Source organism: Melanaphis sacchari, unplaced genomic scaffold, assembly GCF_002803265.2.
Source record: "Melanaphis sacchari strain LSU unplaced genomic scaffold, SCAv2.0 Contig7_pilon_pilon, whole genome shotgun sequence".
NCBI lineage: Eukaryota > Metazoa > Arthropoda > Insecta > Hemiptera > Aphididae > Melanaphis > Melanaphis sacchari.
Genome location: NW_020271560.1, coordinates 5072066 through 5087887, shown reverse-complemented (window position 1 = coordinate 5087887; position 15822 = coordinate 5072066). Strand labels below are relative to the sequence as shown.

Here is a 15822-nt window from a genome sequence, read left to right as displayed (position 1 = left end):
GACAGTAATGTTTCTAAAGACAGTAATGTTTCTAAAGACAGTAATGTGTCTACAGACAATACAACATATAAAGAAGCTAGTACTTCTAAATCCGACGAGCCTGCCAAAAAAAAACCAAAGATAGATACAAATGAAATAGATGTTTTGAAGTTGGTATTATCTAGAGAGGGCGAAACTGATAAATTTAAATCACAATTCAAATCTTCATTAAAACCCAATAAGAAAATTGCATCTACCAGTAATGAAGAAGTGCCCATTCAAAATGATTGCAAAGAATCTACAGAATCTGCAAATACTCCTGTTGAACCTGTTTATAGAATCAGGGTCATAGATGCTAGGAAAATGATAGATGATGACGCTAAGTATGCATTGTTCTTACGCTTATTTCTGGATAAAAAACCCAAAAACCCAACAAATTGTTTCAAAAAACCAGCGCTTCCGGCTAAATCGTCTTCAAATGGATCTAAACAAACATTACAGAGTATCAAACAAAATGTAGTTCAAAACTTTGCAAGTAACAAAGTTCAGATAAGGGGAAATTTGAAAGAAATTGAAAAAATATATCGAAAATACTTTGGTAAATCCATACAAGACACCATTGTCGTTATTGCTAATATACTTAACATAATTTCTATGTCAAATAAACATCACAAAGCAAGAATGGATGAATGTGTTAAAAAAAGATCTGAAGCTGAAAAACTTAAAGAAAGATGTGATGCCAACCGATTACACGGCAGACATAAAAGTATTCTAGAAACAAAGTTAAAGCACAATTTTATGGAGGTCGTATCATCTTTTGAAGAACCGGAATTTGAATCAGCATTTCAAATGTTTTTTTTGAGTATATTAACTGTACTTAGAGTTTTGGATCAGCCAAAATTCAAAAAAGGCAGCATTTTTAAAAATTTGGTACTTTTGTTATGGAATAGTTTGAAAAACGGCAATTATTACCATCCCAAAATTTTTTCGATGTTTCGGTCTAAGTCATTTAGACCTGATTGTATCGATTTAATAAGTCTGATTGAAGATAGTCGAGATAATGACCCTGGTATCACTGATCGTATGGCATTGTTTTTCGTATCGACAGTATACAGTCGAGATTATTTCCAAGCAGTTATTAATGTTGTCCTCAGTGATTCTAACGAAGACCTAGAAGTATTAATCGATAATGCTGATCGTCAATGTCGCAATAATTCAAACTTTAAAGATCCTCCTAATAATCCATCGACTGTACAACGAGATAATGATAAAATACTACCAGTAGCAGAAGCTATTAAAAATGCTGCCGTTCCAGAAGAATCAATTCAACATTGGGTGATCGCCAAAAATCCAGATGGAACTTTCCAGTAAGTATTCTTTTTTTTTAAATTTGATTATCGTTATAATCTATTCAATTGCTATTAGTTTTTGACAAAATCTTGTGATTTCATAAAAAATATTATTTGTAGAACTTTTCTGTCATACCGCATTTGAGTACTTACTACCTATTGACTTTTTCAAAAAATTTTGACTAATATTAACCTATTTTTACCATTCTACAGTACGTCAATAGTCAGTGTTAATAACATCTAGTAATATCATATTAAATAATTATTATATAACATAATAAGTTATTGAACTAAGTTTAAACATCAGAAAGATTAATTTACTTTGGCAATATAAATAAATATTTAATAATATATCTTTATGTTTTGTCCCATAAGAGAATGTGCTAAATTCTGTATGTGTGTCCCCTACGTGACATTTTGCCATAATCGAAATTATCTCAATGGCAGCATACATTGAAAATCTCGTTTTCGCTTAGTATTGTTTTTCATATGCAATGATTTATTATTGAATTCAATTTTTTGACATATATATTATAGTAATTTACTTATTTATTTCCGAAATACACTCAACAACAAATATATATCTTAGTGATCTCGATGATTTATTTTTTTATGATACATCATTGTTATTATTTAATAAATATTTTATTAAATAGTATTACAAAAATACAATTTTCCCAAATGCATAGTTGTAAGTATAATATCAGTCAAATTTAATAAGTTGTGTTTGTATATAAACTTTTTGTAACTTTGATTACATCTTTATTAACCGAATTAATTTTAGTTAAGTTGCATAGGTTTATAAGTTTACATACGTATTATGATTAAGTATCTGATTTTCAAAATTAACGACTTTTAATACCTGAATACAGTGAAATTCGAAATCCGTATTAGTTACAATTTTTACTAGTTTTACGTACTGATTGTAATTAAAATTAGGATTCTAGTATTAATTTTTAATGTTATACTTTTAGACAAATACCTGTGATAAATGCTAAAAAGGCCCAAACCACTAGTAATATAGCAGGAGAACCATCAAATAGGCCGAGTCAGCCATTACATAATTTCTATGAATCATTCTCTTCTTCATTACAAAAGAATGTTACTTCTGAATCTTCTATTCCTAAAGTGATACCAACAAAGAAATGCATTGTTGTTAAACCAACCATTTCCAAAAATCATTTGGTACAAATGACAGCATCATCGTCAGAAACTGCTACAGGAACACCAACATTTGTGACATTCAAGCCAGCAATTCAGAACAATAAATCTTCGATAAACAGTACTCTTCAAAGAGCTGAAGGCAGCACTATTTTACTTGGTAACAAACAGTATCAATTAGTTAAGGGGCCAACAGGTCAAATGAGAGCATTAGTAAATGGTACTAATATATTAGTTAAATCACCGCCACCCGCCATAGTTAAAGTAAGTAAAATTCATCAATATATAATATTAACAAATATTTAATTTTAGTATAAAATATTAGATTTAATTGATGATTTTTAAAAAATTGTGTAAACCACTAGTTTAAAATATTAAAACGATCCATATAAACTACTTTAGTGCTACACTAATTTATTGTTTTGTATTTCCTGTTCCAAAATACTAACTAACTTTCATTGCTAATTACATACTTAGCATTTATTAATTAATCATGATCATTTTATACTTTTGTAAAAATATATTTTAGAGGACGTCGTACCTGTATGTGTTGTCTCCGTCTTTCACACATACGATATAGTAAACTTGTTCACCAGTTTAATAGGGTTTTTTAGTTTTGATATTAGTGTGAATTGACCTATTACCAATTTTTTAGGTTAGAACATTATCTGTGTTCTCGTTGGTTTTTTTTCGATATATTAATTTTTAAGTGAATTATGAGCATTTTCAAATGTTTATATTTTTCATACTCATAACTCACTTAATAATTTAAATATCTTAAAAACAAGCAAGAGAACACAGATAGTGTTCTTACCTAAAAATTTGATTATAGGTCAATTTACTCTAATATCAAAACTAAAAACACACTATTGAAACTGGTGAATAAAGTTTACTATACTGTATGTGTGTAAGACGGAGACAATACATGCGGGTGTCACGTCCTCTTAAATACCATTATTCTTAAATTAATACACATTGTAACAACTCATAAAAAAACATTTTGGTTGTTTTTTTTTTTAGTGCTATGCAAAAGACTGTAACAATTCTGCTACAATAATGTGCAGTAGCTGTACTACAGTGAAGTACTGTTCCCATGATTGCCAAGTAAGAATATTTGAATTTAATTATTGTACATTTATTATTATGTGGTTATATATTAATGTTTTAATTTTTCTTTTAGCGACGTGACTGGTATGGTTATCATATAAATGACTGTGAACGACTGCTAACCATAAGACAGACTCGGCCCTAAACTTATTATAACTCCATTATACATATAAATAATTTCATTGAAGTATATTTATATTAAGATTTTTTTAAGAAAATATTTTTATTTTAATTTAAAAAAAAAAAATAAATTAAATCTTTTCATATTTTGATATTTCTTGAGTTTGTAAAATAAATATTACAGTTGATCGCTATTATGTTTAATCTATTATCATTACATTATTTGTAGGGTTTAAATATTATTATTTTTAATTGGTACTACAATCTCATTGTTTAATGTTTCTGAGAGGGAGCATAAGTAAATAATTAATTTTTGGTGTTTATATATTATATATTTGTTCCTTAATATACTCTATTTGTATATAAATAAAAAAAAACTGATTCTCATGAGAGGGAGTAGATTGTGGATTCGGTACTAATTCAACTTTTGCAGGTTCTATATACCTACAGAACCAAAAGGAAAACTATGAGAAATAAATATTTAAAAGATTTTGATGTAATTGTTCGACACATCAGTTTTTCTGTGTCTATTAATTAATAATTTATATATGTTAATAATATATAATATTTCTTCACTTTGTAATTAAATAAATATTAAGTTTAATTGAACTTGCTTATATATTTTACTTAATATAATCCTCTTAACACTTTATTTATGATTGATTATTGGTTTTAAAATATGGAATATACTAAGTTCATTCGAGATTAATAGTATTAGTCTAATTTAATTTTCATCAATGACAATGCAATACTTTAGATTTTTTTTTCCTCCATGAAGCTATGCCTATATTTTTAACTATTTTGAAATTAAAAATCATCGAACCAACAGTTATATATTTAGCGAATTAATTTAAATTATTTTTTATTTTTATGAAAATAGAAAGTTATTGCTAGTATTTTTTCAAATGATTTAAATACTAAAAATAGTAATTAAAATAAATAAGTATTAATACAAATATCGGCTTATCGGTGGATGTAATATTAATGATAATAACAACAAATTTTATTTTATAATAAATTAATCGCTCAAAAACAAACTGTATTAAATTCGATTCACCGATGAATAAAAACTGCTGTACGAGTGTGGAAACCAATTCTGCTAGCATAATTAAGTATCGACCGATATTTTAATTTGAAATTGTAGTTATTGTGTAATCTAAATAAAGGCAATTACCTCACCGTATTTACCAAAACATTTTTTTAGATTAATTCAGATATCCAGCTGGTGAAATAAATGCTAATCAGTCCAAAGGTAAGTAAATCGATTATTATTAGATAACTTTTTCTTTTCATAAAAATCGAAAATATTTCGATTACTAACATAAATAACAGATCGAGATTTTTCATCGCATAAGATTTAATATAGTCCTAATATACTACAATACCACATGGCATGTCATTTATAATGAGATTTTAAATAGAAAAATATATATAGTATAGGAGTAAAAATTAATGAATAAAAAAATGGCATTTTCATTTGTTGTGAGCCATTAAAAATCATACAGATTTAAAATTAAAATTATTTCATGTTAACTGCACTGACTATAACTATTTTTAGTATAGCAGTACAGGTCTTATCTAGACGACATTGTTATACAGACAGATATGTAATTACAATACATAAGCGTTCGAAAAAATAAACATGATGTTATAATCCATCCTTAGGTTTTAAAATGAATTCATTGAATAAAATAGTCAGCAAACACACCAAACTATATAACGTGTGGCTACATTTAGGTGCTGCTTTAAAAATTTAGATAAAGGAAAATTAAACTGCAGACATACTTGCTAAGATCACTTTATATGATTTAAATACACTCTAACTAGAAGTAATTATAACCTAATCTAACCTAATATAACCTAACCTAAATATAACCTAATCTAACCTAACTTTCGATAAATTAAAGAATTTAATAAAAATACACTTATAACATAATAAACAAAGTTCCTGGATAACCAGAACTTTAAACTAAACCAATTTAATAATTCAATATTCAGATGGTAAAACTCAATTCTTAAAGTACATAAATTATTAAGAGACTGAAAAATAGGCGCGCAAGACTCGTATAAGGATGTTTTATGGAAAATAATAACTTTTTATGAGCGAATTATGCAGCATTACAACCACAGTATAACACTTATTAACGCTATAAGTAGAATCGTAGAAATCTCAAAATGATCGAAAACCTAGATGTTTCATTTGGACCCAATCCTAAACAGAACATAAAAATCCTGAGCTTCTTAAAATCAACTTGGTTAATCAATAAAATTTATTCTGCAATATAATTTATAGTTACTTTTGTAATTTACTTATAGCAGAACACTCAATGATATTTAAAAATTACTTTATTATCAACAAAATATAAAATCACATGAATAACGATAATAATAGCCCGTACGAGATCGATTAGAAACGAAAGCAAAAATCTACGGTGACTGCGGAGCCCCGAAAGACTTGGCAGACGACTGGTTCTCAGCGGTTATGGTGCACTATACCGTGTGTTTCACTCAAATGGTAACACGAAATATTTCCGTTCTGTGACTGGATTGAATTGGGGTTTTCTGAGGAGTTAGGAAATACTAAAATACACATTTTGTGATCATTTTCGAATTTTTAATAGGTAATGTTATTTTGCGCATTGCGCAATAAAACTTACATTTTTTTAAATAGCAACACCTATTTTCAACACCAGATTTCGATGGAACTATTTTTTTTAAGCACCTTTGATAGGCAAACTTTTTTCCTATCTCAAAAATTGACTGAATTACAGCAATCCTAAGTTTAAACAAAAAACATTATTGTTAAATTTTCAATGCTCTGTATTTTATCATTTTATTATTATTTTTGGTTGGAAGCAAGATAAATGGAAAAGCGTGCATTTAAAGGTTATTTAAACAAAGTTACATTTTATTTTATAATTAAGTTTAAATTAAATTTAAATTTATTTTTAAACATATTACAAATAATACAAATCACCTTATAAATTGTTCGAAGTTTTCCCCGTTGTTAAGTGAACATGATTGTAAGCGGCGCTTGACATCGTCTTGAGAAACTGCCGTTATTTGTTCCTTTGTCAGTCTTGTGCATGCTTCGGTGATATTTTGTTTTAAATGCTGAAGGTTAATTGGTGGGTCAGCATAATAACTACCGATTTTAAATGGCCCCAAAGAAAAAAAATCAAGTGGTGTTAAATCCGGTGAACGCGCTGGCCAAGCTATCGGTCATTTGTTCCCATCCAATTATTTCCAAACGTATCGTTAAGATATTGTTTAACAACAATAGCATTATGTGCTGGAGCACCATCTTGTTAAAAAAACAAGTTTTCTCGAATATTTAATGGAACATTTTCTAACATTGTTGGTAAATGATTAGAGAGAAAATCCAAATATCTTCTTCCGTTTAGGGTTCCGTCATCAAAGTAGGGCCCTATTATGGAATCTCCTAATATTCCACACCACACATTTGTTCCCCATACTGTTTGGAAATTAGTTTCTAATGCCCAATGTGAATTATTACTTGCCCAAAAACGGTTATTTTATTTATTTATTACGCCATTATTGGTAAATTTACTTTCATCTGTCCAAAGAACATGCTTTAAAAATTGAAGATTATCTTCAATTTTTACCAGTATCTATGCAATAAACAATAATCTACGTTCACTATCTCCCGCTCGAAGATGGTGAACTAAATCCGGTTTATAGGGACGAAGATTAAATTTTTTTTTAATTGAATGCACCTTGCGCGGGTTAATTCCAACTTCATTTGCAATATGACGTATGGATGATTGTGGGTTAATTTGAACATACACCAATACTTGTGTTTCAGTTTCTTCGCTAACTTCATTCTGTACGTGTGGTATTTGACGACGATTACCAAATGAACCATAAGTTCGGATTTGATTTTCGAGCCTTAAAAAATAATTATGCGCTGGTTGATATCTATTGGGATATCTTTCGGCGTATAATTGTGAAGCTTGGTGAGAATTTCGATGGCACTTATTAAAAACTAATATCATATCTAATTTCTCACTATGACTAGCTCACTATGATTTTTGTATAATAAATAATCGAAAATATTAAAATAAAACAAGAAAAATCAGAATTCAATGAAAATGTATCCAATACGAACGTAATTCTCGGTTTGAATAATCAAATTATTACTATAAATTTATAACTTTCAGTAAAATAACTTAATAATCAAAAATAGGTGGGTAGTAGGTACATATTTAATAAGATAAACGAAGGTAGGTAGTAATGATTAATGAACTACATAGTGTATCCACTAGTCAGTCGATAAAGATACGTTATAAATACAATTATTTTGTGATATTTGGTTCACAATACGATAAGAATTATTTTGAAATAATTAATTAGATTAACTTTTACCTTAGGTATTTTCTACCGAAAATAATAATAAAATGATAAAATACAGAACATTGAAAAGTTTAACAAAAATGTTTTTAGTTTAAACTTAGTAATGCTATAATTCAATCAATTTTTGAGATAGGAAAAAAGTTTTCCTATCATAGTTGCTTAAAAAAAATAGTTCTATCGAAATCTGGTGTTGAAAATAGGTGTTGCTATTTAAAAATATCGCGTCCATAGATCCTCCTTTGAAATGGTGCTAGGCGTAGCTGGTGTAGGTACAGCCATATTTTTTAAGTGTCTTCTTCAAGGTCGTCAGATATGACGTAGGCTGGTTTAAGTCTATTGATGGTTGCCGTGACTTTTTTCTATTTTACATCAATGACAAACGTTTTTCCTACGACTTCTAACCGGAAAGGGGCTATCATATAGTATTTATAAGCCATTTTTTGATCCCCTCGTGACGAACGAACACAAATTCTGTATTTGCGAAATCTTAGAAGACAAAAATTTTCTTTTCACCATGACAAGTACCACTAACAGATCGAAATTCTTGCATTTGGTGTCGAAGATATTTGACGATTACATCATATAACTTGGTAATGTCAGATCTTTGTGTGACAAATTCACAAGGGAGTCAGAATGATTCTCTGAAAATAAGTTCTATGGCAGTTGACTTAAGATCTTCATGCCAAGCTCCTCCACTATCCAATAAAACGGTCGAAAAAATTTCTGAGAGTGTGTAAAATCGAGAATTCAAACATTTTCTTAATATAATTCGTATTTACAATTCTGCTTTTCAAATTACGTCATTCAGTACTTATGAAATCAGAAATGGAGGTTTAATACCTATATTTAAGATCAAATTATCATTTAGCTGGATTTATTTTACCAAATAATCCTGACGAACCGAGGTTTTTGCAAATATATTTCATGGGCGAATCAGTAAATGAAATACAATGGTGAAACGGCGAAACAACGAATGTTATAGCACTATAGAAAATGTAGAGGATTTTCAAGTATTTATCAGAGCTGACCGTGTGTCACACACAAAACACAGTTTGTTACAATGTATCTCAAATTCATTAGTTGGTCGTATTAATTGTTGAACAAGAATTTACAAAAAGTGATATCGTTTTGTGAGTACCAGATAACATTCTAAAACGAGTAAGAGTGCAATACACTGGTCTTACGAGTTATGATGCACTTCAATAACTATGCAGATGAAGATGATTGAATCTAAAATTCTTTTCGGCTCAGTCCAAGGTCAAGTTGTTTTTATTCTCTGGATACTAATGATTATTAATAAATACTGGTTTGAATTTAAACGATTCCAATTTCCAACAATAAAGCTTTGTTTTGCTATGTCCGTCAATAAGGCATTGGGTCAGATACTGAATATCACAGGCTTTGATATCATATCACGAATCCCTGTTTTACTCACTGATAATTTTATGTTGCTTGCTCCGTGTCAGCTTGGCAAAAAAACCTATATGTGTTTGCGCCTTATCAAAAAACAAAATATATTGTATACAAAGAAGTATTTTAACCTTAAAAAAAATGTGTTCAGAGATATAATATAAATTAATATGATATAATCATAGACCATAGGGTCTGTTTATACGCAGTCGATTAGAGCACCAACGCCGTTATCACTTAATTGTTATCAAAAAAAAAAAAAAAAAATGTTATCTTAAATAATAGGTATATTACTCATATCAATTATTATTATTATTTTATATTTATATCCAAGTATATTATGTACAATTGTACAATGATTAATAGAATTAAAATTGTCATTAGATAAAAATGATAGTCAAGTTTTACTTAAAAAAAAAAACAATAAAAACAATATCCAACTATTTTGTCTCTTAATTTACGGTAAGTCATGTTATAATAAGAAAAATGATTTAAAAACTCACATTAGCAATACAAATCTATAAATAGTAACAATTAATTTAAAAATGTTTAGTTATTTGTATAATGTATAATGTATAAAATTGATAAAAATGTTTAAGTTGTACTTAAAAAAATAAAAATTATAATAATAATAAAATTTATCCAAGTTTCTTTTTTTTGTGGGATTTTGGTATATTTAACAATTGTACAAATGAACGCTTTGAAGTAATATTAATCCGTTGTCTATATTCGTCATAGAATTCAATTTTTAATTAACACTATTAAAGATTTTTAGTTGTTCAGACAATTCTTCTGAATGGTCATTTGAATTAATTATATATGTTAAATCTAACATTTTTTTAGGGTTTCTCTAATTTGTTCTAAAAGATTTTCTTCTTTTTCAGTGTCTAGAATTAAATTATGTTTATCACTTATACAGTCATCTATATTTATATTAAAATATTTTCCTTTTTTAATATATTACTAATAGGTAATTTATGGAAATAGTGTTATTATATGTGTATTTTCTTTGGGTTTATGATTTGGTCCATTTACACATTCAAAATAAATATGTTATTTTATTATAAATGGACAGCCCATAAATTAATTGGCAACTCTCCACGCTCAAGTGTAAATCTGTACTTAAAATTATCTCTTAACAACACATTTTAATATTATTGGTTTATATTTTGAAATTCAATTAATAACTATGTAAACATTTATACTAATTAATAAATTACCTTCATATTTTATTGATTTTGTCACAACCTAACCAAAACCTAAATACCGTTAATTAAGTGACAAAATAGTTGGATATTGTAATTATTGTTTTTTTTTTTTATTAAGTACAACTTGACTACCATTTTTATCTAATGACAATTTTAATTATATTAATCATTAGAGAGCCTAGATAATAAGAGAGTGGCCAACTAAGTAGATAACAGCCATGTTTTGTCCAAACTTTTCCCGCCTTTTTTTGTTTTTGAAATTTAATTTTTATAAAATGATTACGAGTATATATAACAATATAAATATATAATTATTAATTTAGGGCCCGGAAGTTCATGCATTTGCATGTTTTTACTGAATGGATTAAAAAATTGCTAGATCAGCTACAAATTTGAATTATACCTAAACAAATCCAAATACAACATTTTATTTTGCATATAATTGCATATTTTGAAGTTTTTTTATTTATTTGCATATTTTATAACTTTTTTGTTATTAGCTGCATATTAGAGTCAAATGTTTTGTAATTCACAAAATAAATTACTTCTAAATGTCCTATTGATAAAAAAATAAAACAATACCAAATTATTTATAATTCTATTAGCGGCGCGGCGCACGGCGGCCCGATAACGGGTATTCCACAATATATTTTCATTTAAATATATTTATTTTTAGAAAAGTACTGATATTTTCTGTTATTGGGATTATTACAATAACACGATTTTTTCGTCATTTTTTTAAATTATAGAATGCAGTCGCTAGTCAGTTCGTTATTTCTCGTTGGTATTGTTTGACGTCTTCCGTGAGTGAATGATTCAATGATAATACGTATACTTTAAGAAAATTAATAAATCAATAAATTAATAATATTTCACAGTAGTTTCCTATACAATATACGTCTATAGGTAGTAGGTACTCGATAGTCGATTTGAAAATTATTTGAACATTTTGGACGAAAAATGGTGCCCATGATCAGTGATAACAGCCAACCAATAGAAAACGTTCAGCTGGTTGACCACTCTTTTATTATCTAGGCTCTCTATTAATCATTGTACAATTGTACATAACATACTTGGATATAAATATACAATAATAATAATTGATATGAATGATGATATATTATTTAAGATAACTTTTTTTTTTTTTTTTGATAACAACAAGGTGATAACGGCGTTGGTGCTCTAATCGACTGCGTATAGACAGACCATAGACCATATACTAATAAATGGTACGTGGTAGTAGTTTCATCGGTCACACGTGAGGGCGCTCTTAGGGTAGTACATGGTATATTAGTACATGGAACACCGCACATGAGCTCAAGAACTATGGAAGTGTACAATAATTTTTAATTTTATCTTGAGTAAATTTACAAAAATTATTTTATTTAGAAATGAATAATATTTAGCTATTATTATACTTTTTATTAATTATTGTACATGTTTATTTTGATAATTATATTATATATATATAATCTTTTTTTTAGATATTAATTATTTTTTTGCGATGGAATTTTACACAAGTGAATGAATTCTATTATTATCATTTATTACTTGTTTAATTTTGAATTACTTAATTATTTAAATTACAATATTGAATCTTGAGTATAAATTGTACAATTCAACGATTTTACATACATTGATATTATAAACTATATAATGCAGCTATTAACAAATATATATTTTTTTTACCTTTTACTGGCGAATAGCGAAACTATTAATGCTTTTTGCTGTTTCCACAAAATCCTTCTATCATTGAACATTGCCATTTATCAGAATGGAATATTAATATACATATATTCATTATAGTATTAGTGTATTACAATAAACTATGATGAATTAATTGTTATTCATTACTATTATATTATAACTTATGTAACTAATGTACCTTCATTATGTAACATTAAACTTTAAAAGTTTAAAGTTTTAAAATAGAAACTGAATTCATTATACCATGATTTACACAATAATATGGTATATTATGGTAGGTTATTGTAAATAACATTGTTATAGGTTGTAAGGAATGGCATCATTGCTGATACAATAAGAAAGACCGCACCACCCACCCTCAACCACTCCGGATGTTCCGTCTATTAGTTAAGGTCTATGGACTATGGATATAATAAAGAAAATAGTAATTTTTTCAACTTCAATTTTTTTTTTATATAAAATAGTCGAATACCTCCCGGTCGTAACCGTGTAATTTGCTAGTATATAATATGTATATATACATTATATAACTACACCATTTGTATAAATAACAGCTCACAGTCTATAAAAGTGGAAAGAAAAATATGTATTTATCAATGATTAATTAACAGGACGCAACAATGAAGTGAAGACATGTGCAAAATCACAGACGCAACTCGGGATGTTGTAAGTAAAACTACGAGCAAAACTTAGACGAAATAAAATTTATGAACGCAATTTGAATGCACTTATAATAATAGGTATGGGACATAAGTGACAGATACTTGAACATTATGTAAGGTTAAATTAAGTCAATCAAGAATAGTATTTTAATGACTGATGACATAGGTTCTAGGTTAAATTGATTAAAATTGAAATATGATAAAATACTAATAAAAATTAATTTGCAAATTACACAATATGAGTGTAAAGAATAAACTGACCAATTTAATGAGAATAAATTAAAATAGCTAAAAGGACAAATTTGACTTTATTATAAAACAAATAGTTTGTTAATAGTTAGGAAAATGTGACGTTTGAAGGCGAAAAAGGTAAAATAAAATATATTGCATTATATATCTAATGGATATATATTTGTCTTTTTTCAAATAACTTAACCCATAATATAAAATAAATAAATCTATACGGATTTCATGCAAGTAAACCTAAGTCAAATGAATTCAAAAGTTAAATCTAAATTCAGGTTTGTTAAAACTAAAATATAGTACAACATTAAACATAAAAAAACACATAAAATTAATCACGCAAATTTTAGTTTGGGGACTTAGGATAATGCTGTTTTTTTGCATGTTGGTCTATTAATTCGTTTCCTTCTATTTTGTAATGATCCGGTGTCCATATGAATGGTACATTTTTGTTTTTGTTTTTAAAGTTTTCTACTTGATTTATGGTATTGGTGGCGATATATTAGTTTGAAATATATTGTGGATGCTGTTGATGATGCTTAAAGAGTTGGTGAATATAATATTATTATACTATAATATTATTATAGTTTTGATGTGTATTGTGTATAATTTTCTAAATGTTTGAGAGCTGACATTATGGCAATAGCTTCCACGGTAATGAATGAACACTTTTTTTTTGTAATTTATGTGTTGTTATTTCATTGTCGATACTATTCATATTCCTACTCCTTGTTCAATTTTAGAAGCGCTGATATAAATAATTTGGCCTCAAAAATTGTTTTTGAGTTTTTAGAATAAGCTTTTGAAAATTCCTATGCGATATAGTTTTTTTTTTTTGATATGAGTTTTGTATACACTGATTTTTGTGAACCATAGGGAAGTTTTTATTATTGTTTTTTTTTTTTATTTATTTGAAAAATTAAATTTGTTGGCAGTGGTCTGTTTAATATGTTCTGGTATTAATTTTACAGCGTTGCTTCTAATTGACCTTGCAGTGTAATGTTGTGCTATTTGTATTCTTCGTATCTAGAGGGGTGGTTCAGTAGCTATGTTATAGATGCTTTTGATATGGCTGGATTTAAAAACGCCGTTGGCTTTGTATAAACAGGTGTTATGTATAGGACCTATTGTTTTTAACGATCCAATTTTGCCTTAAAAGTATATTTCTACGTCATACTACAATTTTGACTTGATTAGTGAATTATTTAGTTGTATTAGAAGCTTGTTTCTAGAATCCCATTTTTTACGGGCTTGTATTTTCATGATGTTTGTTCCTTGAGGTGTTTCTTTTTTAATGCGTTTTAGATGTGGTATCCATGATAGTTTTTTGTCGATCGTAACGTCTAGAATTTTGATTGTGTCTTTGTTAGGTATAGTTAGCTCATTTATTTTGAAAATTTGTTATTTTATATTTAAAACAGATGCTTTGTGATTTGTCAGGTAAAAACTTGAAGTCAGTTACAGGAAGAAATTTATTAAGTTATTTGTATTTTCTTACAATAGATTTTGCATTGTGCTTGTTTGTTTGCTTTTATATAAAATATTTAAGATAAATCGTTTATAACTAATAAAAATAGTGTTGTGGAAAAGTTTAACCCTTGTGGGATTCCATTTTCTTGAAAAAATGTTTTGGATGTTGTATTGTGTAGTTTTACTTAGAATGATCTGGTTTGTAAAGAATTTCTTTTACAATGAAGTAGGTTTACGTGACATATAATTGTACATAGTTTTAGATGATTCTGTGTTTCCACTTGCAGTCGTAAATTTTTTTCTATGAGTCGTTTGACCCGAGTTTAAATTATCCTCCTTAAATTGTAATATATTAAGAGTTTCAAATAATAAAGCAAGACTTGATAAACTACATTACGTCTTTTTATTTTCCGGAACAATCAGTCTACCCGGATTGCACTGTCTCATACTTTAATCAATATTATAGAGATTTTAAGCTAATAATGATATCAAATAATTATAGAAGCTATAAACATAAATATTTTACTAAGAAAATTTGTGGGTGGCAAGGAAGACAAAATTTATTCGCTGATAAAATCTAATTATAAATGTATTGTGCCCGTAAGATGTGTTAACACACGCACGCTTTCCACTTCATCTTTCAATTCAACTTGCGTTTCAACATTCAACTTTCAATCCCATTTTTTACAAAGTGCATGTCTTTATTGAATGTATAGACGCATGCTATTTTCTGTTCGTACCAGCATACGTCACAAAGAAACAGATGTTTTTCAGGTTGTTAATAAAAAAACATGTCGAATTCACATGTACTTCTCGGTTTCAATGCGACCTACTTAATTATTATGAGTGCAAATAAAAAACGTTGGAAAAAGCATTATTTGTGGGTTAAAAATTATTTAAAAACTCGACATTTCGGAATTATAATCGATTTGTAATTAGATGTAGAAACTTCACTTAGAAACTTTATTCGAATATTAAGAGTAAATTTTTACTCAATATTAAATATAATTAAACCATAAATAATAAAACAAA

At 27.6% G+C, this 15822-nt stretch overlaps 1 protein-coding gene and 1 pseudogene across 3 annotated transcripts in view; one reads left to right on the top strand and one right to left on the bottom strand.

Annotated features, from left to right (window-relative positions):
• LOC112601808 overlaps positions 1–3813 on the top strand; it is a 25702-nt gene extending 21889 nt beyond the window's left edge. For all 3 annotated transcript variants that reach the window (XM_025349594.1, XM_025349596.1, XM_025349595.1), the window contains 4 exons: positions 1–1346; positions 2303–2753; positions 3510–3593; positions 3670–3813. The exon at positions 1–1346 is cut by the window's left edge and continues 256 nt beyond it. In XM_025349594.1, the coding sequence (XP_025205379.1) occupies positions 1–1346; positions 2303–2753; positions 3510–3593; positions 3670–3741 (1953 nt within the window). In that variant the 3' untranslated portion in view covers positions 3742–3813. The remainder of the gene's footprint in view (positions 1347–2302; positions 2754–3509; positions 3594–3669) is intronic.
• A 2876-nt stretch (positions 3814–6689) lies between these two features.
• Positions 6690–12474, bottom strand: LOC112601620 (annotated as a pseudogene).
• Positions 12475–15822: the final 3348 nt, after the last annotated feature.